The sequence below is a fragment of the Thunnus maccoyii genome, chromosome 15, assembly GCF_910596095.1.
Source record: "Thunnus maccoyii chromosome 15, fThuMac1.1, whole genome shotgun sequence".
Taxonomy (NCBI): Eukaryota; Metazoa; Chordata; class Actinopteri; order Scombriformes; family Scombridae; genus Thunnus; species Thunnus maccoyii.
This window is the reverse complement of record NC_056547.1, coordinates 1001084-1008068: the sequence shown is the minus strand read 5'-3', so window position 1 is coordinate 1008068 and position 6985 is coordinate 1001084. Positions and strand designations below refer to the sequence as shown.

Here is a 6985-nt window from a genome sequence, read left to right as displayed (position 1 = left end):
TAAAGTTCATCGGGTGTTTGGACCCTGAAATACCTGCTTACAAGTTTAGTTTTTGACCAAGTGATACCTCAAAAACAAAGATAATGTTTTTGGATTTAGGTAGAATGGCCCTTTAAAAGTCTTTGTGCAGTTTTATTTCAAAGTGACTAACTGTGAATGTTTTAAGTTAAACAACATTAAATGATCAATACAACAGACTGCGTAACGTGATTTTTTTTGTTTTTATTTACTATTTGTTCTTTCAGTTTAATCAGCACTTTAAATCAAAACTGCTGTCATGAGTCATTTCATCAGAGCGAGAGAAGTGTTGATGTAAGTTGGATAATAAGGAGACTTTAGCAGGAAAGCTGATGTGGGTTGTTGTTCAGACTCTGTGGCTCGTGTGTAGCAGGATGCAATCAGGCTCAGTGTGACCGTCTGATAGAACCAAACATTATTGTTTTATGCAAAGATTTATTTTGCTGTATGGAAATTAGGCCTCCAGCTATGTAAGCAGATGATGGAACAATATTTAATGGAATTTAATGTAAAACTACTATAAATTTCTCCTTCTCCTCCCCTCGTGGTTTCTGATTTTGTCTCAAAGGAAACACGGGACAAGTGGTGGAAAGTAACTGTACTTAAGTATATTTACTCAAGTACTGTACTTCAGTACAGTTTTGAGGTACTTGTAGTTCACCTGCGTATTTCCATATGATGCTACTTCATACTTCCACTCCACTACAGTTATTTGACAGCTCTAATAGAAGCGCAGAGGAGCGTGTAGGACTGCAGCTCTGCCTCCTGGTCTCAGCTCTGGGTTGTCATAGTTTTGGTCTACTAATAAACTCATAAACGCCACATTTCTAGATAGAAGAGCAGCTCCATCCAAAGTGCGATGCAAGCCGTCTCTCCTAATCAGACCAGGTTTTCCCCAGAAAGTTTGCCGATTAGCTATGAAGCCCACATCGTTTGCTGGACCTCGACAGCCAGCGGTTGATTGAGGACATGCGGCTGTACATGTCATCGCTGGTCAGATAAGGCAGCGGTCCAGAGAAAACTGGAGTCCGACATTGTTTTTGCATATGTACACACCGACTCATCATTAATTTAGTGACCTCCGATTGGCGTAATCGGGAGTCGTTCCCGCCGATATGAATAACAATCGTATCATATTAACGTTTATTCTTAGCCAGCAGTTTTAAATATGACTCAATGTCGTCCGCTCCGGCACCAGGAATACATTTAACTATGGCTGCCGGTGTCGCTAACTTAACGTTTCTCACTATGGGGCTGCCAATAATCAGAGTTGGTTTCTCAGCGGGTGTGTTTTGCTGAGTGGAGAGAACCAGTTAGAAATATGAACTGGTTGGTGGTGAACTGTGAGCTTCGGCTCAGGGCTATGCTTCTTTCGGACAGTCGCAGCCAGCCTGGCTTCCCGGCTGCTCGGGAACTACCGGGGGAGTGTATGCTAGGTCGGCCCGCATCGGCTACTGGGGGCTGGCTAACTACATTAGCTAATGATTGGTTTTCCATGGTGCGGAGCCTCGCCTCCAACACTGCAAATAAACTACATTTATTACACGTACCATTATCACTAAAGGAGGCAGAGAAATAGCTAAACATATGACACACCGAGCAAGAGAGAGAAGCCATCACTAACTGCGTAGCTAAGTTAGCTGCTAAGCTAACTGCTGAGCTAAAATAGCTAAGAGTGCTTGAGCAGAACTAGAGTGAGTTTAAATGTGCAGCGGGATATTATCCACAGTGATAAAGAAAATAGCAAAATTAACTTAAGCTAAGAGCAACAAGATCACTGTCAGTAAGCACAGTCAGCAACCAGAAGTGACACAATTTGTTTACCCTAACCCTGAATAAATAGAAATTGATCTGATTTTAAGGAAGAGTTAGAAAAATATGGAGGCATCACCAAACCCTGACATGCCAACAATTGTTTTACAGCTAATGTAAAAATGTTTTCATATGGTGAGCAGGTTTTAAATGAGACTTCACTGTAACTGAGGAAACAGTTTTAATTCACAGTGCTGCTCCTCGTCCTGATAACCATCCCTGCCCCTTTAAACACAAGCTCCACTTCCTGGTTCCCTCCCCTTCAGATCTACAGTTTGCAGATGGGTGTAACCAAAATGTGATGCAGTATAAGAGCTGCAGGCTGCATTCACTGCAGAAACACATGTTGTTCAGATCAGAGCCCAAACCTATTTCACTTCTCAGGAAGTGAAACTCAGACAGTTGTTGCTACTGAGAGCAGACATGGCGCAGAAAGGAGTCCAGCTGGACCAAGAAACTTTCTCTTGTTCGATCTGTCTGGATCTACTGAAGGATCCGGTGGCTATTCCCTGTGGACACAGCTACTGCATGGGCTGTATTAAAAGCTTCTGGGATGGAGAGGATCAGAAGAAGATCTACAGCTGCCCTCAGTGCAGACAGACCTGCACACCGAGGCCTGTCCTGGTGAAAAACACCATGTTAGCAGCTTTAGTGGAGCAGCTGAAGAAGACTGGACTCCAAGCTGCTCCTGCTGATCACTGCTATGCTGGACCTGAAGATGTGGCCTGTGATGTCTGCACTGGGAGGAAGCTGAAAGCCCTCAAGTCCTGTCTGCAGTGTCTGATCTCTTACTGTGAGAAACACCTCCAGCCTCATTATGATGTAGGTCCATTAAAGAAACACAAGCTGGTCGACCCCTCGGAGAAGCTCCAGGAGAACATCTGCTCTCGTCATGATGAGGTGATGAAGATGTTCTGCCGTACTGATCAGCAGAGTATCTGTTATCTCTGCTCTGTGGATGAACATAAAGGCCACGACACAGTCTCAGCTGCAGCAGAAAGGACTGAGAGGCAGACAGAGCTCGAGGTGAGTCGACAAAACATCCAGCAGAGAATCCAGGACAGAGAGAAAGATGTGAGGATGCTTCAGCAGGAGGTGGAGGCCGTCAGTCGCTCTGCTGATAAAGCAGTGGAGGACAGTGAGAAGATCTTCACTGAGCTGATCCATCTCATCCAGAAAAGAAGCTCTGATGTGAAGCAGCGGATCAGATCCCAGCAGGAAACTGAAGTGAGTCCAGTCAAAGAGCTTCAGGAGAAGCTGGAGCAGGAGATCACTGAGCTGAAGAGGAAAGACGCTGAACTGAAGCAGCTTTCATACACAGAGGATCACAACCAGTTTCTACACAACTACCCCTCACTGTCACAACTCAGTGCATCTACAGACTCATCCAGCATCAATATCCGTCCTCTGAGACACTTTGAGGATGTGACAGCAGCTGTGTCAGAGCTCAGAGATCAACTACAGGACGTCCTGACGGAGAAAAGGACAAACATCTCACCAACAGGGACTGAAGTGGAGGTTTTACTGCCACAACCAGAACCCAAGACCAGAGCTGGATTCTTAAAATATTCACGTGAAATCACCCTGGATCCAAACACAGCAAACACAAAGGTGTTAATATCTGATGGGAACAGAAAAGCAGAACGAATGAAACAACACCAGCTTTATTTTAGTCACCCAGACAGATTCACTGGAAGTTGTCAGGTCCTGAGTAGCGAGAGTCTGACTGGACGTTGTTACTGGGAGGTGAAGAGGGGAGGGGGAAGTGTTGAGGTAGCAGTCGCATACAAGAATATCAGCAGAGCAGGACCTGAATCTGGATTTGGACGTAATTACAAATCTTGGTCTTTAGATTGTAACAATGACAGTTATACATTTTGGTTCAACAACATCAAATCTCCCGTCTTCGGTCCTCGTTCCTCCAAAATAGGAGTGTACCTGGATCACACAGCAGGTATTCTGTCCTTCTACAGCGTCTCTAAAACCATGACTCTCCTCTACAGAGTCCAGACCACATTCACTCAGCCTCTCCATGCTGGACTTTGGCTTTATGAAGGAGAACCTGCTGAGTTGTGTAAACTGAAATAGACAGAAGTCATTTCAGACTTCATGTGTCAGATTCTGTTGTAATTCTTCATGTTTTTGTCTCCATTGTTTCTGAGAGCTCGTTGCTGTGGTGTTTCTGAACTGCACAGAGATCAGCTGTCAATCAAACTGGGATTATCAACACTTTCTTCTTTTCATTTGTTGTTCTGTTGATGTTTTCAGTTTCTTTAAATGTGACTTTTTGCTGTGTGTTTTTATCCATGGAGGCTATCGCTGCTCATGATGACGTCTTTTACCTTCACTGACGTTTCTTCAGATGAAAATATAAACTTCTCTTTGTTCTAAATGTTAGTTTCATGTTTGTATTGATGTATTTGTGTAAATTCATGAAGAAATGTACAATTAAACTGTAATTATCATGATAATAATCATTTATTATGTTCTTATACATAGCTGACATTCTGGGTTAAACTAACTGATTGTGTGGATGAAGTGAGTCTGAACATGAAATCATTGAACAAGAGTCATTTAACAGACTTTACTGATTGGATGTGTGAACAATCTGAAGCTTTACATAATCAATAAAGATGTTTTTTCAACAGTGAGCAAAGTATTTTCTTCTGTCTTCATCTCAGGATCTCATTCAAAGCTTCTGGAGAAAATGTGAAACTAAAATGAGAGTTTATTTGAGGCAGTTTTCCTCCTGAAACACCACAAAGTCCAGAGTTCATGTTCAGACCAGACAAACGTTTGTCAGTCAGTCTCTGAACTTTCAGCTTTCTTCACTAAAGCAGCTTTGTCACAGAGGAAAGAGCAGAGTTTTCTATCACTTGTTGCTTTAATAACAAGATTTTATTTGTTCATTTAGTTGATAAAGTCTTTGTTATACAGGCCTAAAAAACTGGAACATAATAAGAATTCATTTGATCAAGTTTGGGTTTGAAGAAGGTTTGTTGAGTCCTAACAAACATAAAACAACAGATATCGTGTCGTGGTGAACTTGAGGTCATTTCATTTATTTTTCTGATGATTTTCATGCAGATGTAAGTTGAGAATGAGGCTGCCATGTTGAGACGGTCCTGGACCCCAATTTATCAAACTGCTAAGAGGAACGTTTTAGACTTTAGTGAAAGATAAAAGTAAAAATCCTTCACTTTCACTCACAAACAGAAGAATAAAAACTATCAAACAAACTAGTTTTGGCTTTAAAATGCTGTCAAAGAGGTAATAATAGTTAATATGTTCCTGCAGAATAACTCAGCACTGAGTAAACTGTAAGGATGTTTTTTAAAGAATGTACAATACAGCAGATGTCGGATCAATCCATGTCTCTGATTGGCTGTTCCTGCTGCTGAGAGTTTCTACATAGGATCATGTGACTGTCAAAGGTCGACATTTATCAGCAGCGTGTTCACAAGTTCTGTTTACATCCTGAAAGCTGAATATTTGCAGAGTGGAAACTCTTCTCTCCCATCTTTCCCATGTGACCTGAATGCAGCGTCAGCGTTACAGGATGTGACTTCTGTCGACAAACTAACACAGTGTGATATTACAGATGTTTAAATCTCTCTTTACTGATGTTGTTGAAGCTGCTAAAGGCTCAGTGGAGTTTTTACACGTCAACAAGTGAAATCTAAAGCACAACACAAGAGGGCGCCTTCATCCTGCTAACCAGGGATAGATAGATAGATAGATAGATAGATAGATAGATGGATAGATAGATAGATAGATTTTTGGTGGCTCTTGTCTATATCATCTCTCTGAGAGTAAAAACTCAAAGTGCAAAGAGTCAGAAGGATCATTTATAATCTGGAAATCTTTGCTCTTTATATTTATTTCATGTTCTTGTCTTGGTTGCATCTGTAGCTTCTCTTTAATTTGACCAGCTCTGTTTAACATTCTCTGTTATTTCAGTTTGGTCTTGACAGTCAGATTCTTACACAACGTTTCTATACTTTACTCACTAACTACAGTCTTTAAACTTCTCCTTCACTTGTGGCTTTCTCATAAATGAAGTCTGTATTCTCTGTGAAGTTAAAGTGTCCATCACTCACAGTTCAAACACATTTTAAACTACTGACCAGTGGTGGAAAGTAACTAAGTACATTTACTCAAGTACTGCACTTAAGTACAATTTTGAGGTACTTGAACTTTACTCAAGTATCTCCATGTGATGCTACTTAATACTTCTACTCCACTACATTTAATTGACAGCTTTAATTATATAATATTTCAGCAAAAATCAAAGATTAGAGAAAAAGTCCAAAAACTGAAAACAGATTTGTGTATCAGAACTTTGTTTTTTCTTCTTTCCTCTCCCATTAATCATCTCACCACCCCTCAGATTTATCTGCTGACCCTTTGGAGGGGCCCCACCCCTAGGTTGGGAACCACTGGACTAAACTAGCTAACTGTATATAAAGTAGTGTAAACTAGCTCCACCTCCAGCAGCTACAACAGTAACATGCTGCTCTAACACTGATGCTTCACTATTAATAATCTAATGATGTCATATATAATAATATATCAGTCAGAGGGACCAAACCACTACTTTTACTGCAATACTTTAACTACATCAAGCTCATAATACTTATGTACTTTTACTGCAATACTTTAACTACATCAAGCTCATAATACTTATGTACTTTTACTGCAATACTTTAACTACATCAAGCTCATAATACTTATGTACTTTCACTGCAATACTTTAACTACATCAAGCTCATAATACTTATGTACTTTTACTGCAATACTTTAACTACATCAAGCTCATAATACTTATGTACTTTTACTGCAATACTTTAACTACATCAAGCTCATAATGTGCACTGCTGCACTAGAGAGATAATTTACAGAGCAGATATGTTGCTATAGCAGACAAATCAGCAGTTTAATCTCAGTGGGATTTGCATGGACGAGAGGAGGATCTGGTGGCTGCTGACCTGTGAGATGATGGCTGAAAACATCCCGCAGCTTCTCCTCTTTTCACTCTGCAGTTTTCTGAAGGATGAACAGACGCTCACTTCCTGAATGTTGCCACAGAAGTTCATGTGTCAGCGGCTGATGAATCTGGAACAGAGCTGCAGGTTGGTACAAAATATACAAACAA

General features: G+C 40.9%; 1 protein-coding gene across 1 annotated transcript; it reads left to right on the top strand.

Annotated features, from left to right (window-relative positions):
• Nucleotides 1-1617: 1617 nt before the first annotated feature.
• LOC121913197 (E3 ubiquitin/ISG15 ligase TRIM25-like) lies at nucleotides 1618-3180 on the top strand (the record flags this gene model as incomplete). Its single annotated transcript, XM_042435900.1, has 1 exon — nucleotides 1618-3180. A coding segment is annotated over exon 1 (927 nt), but the record flags the coding sequence as incomplete, so codon positions are not given.
• Between the last annotated feature and the right edge of the window lie 3805 nt (nucleotides 3181-6985).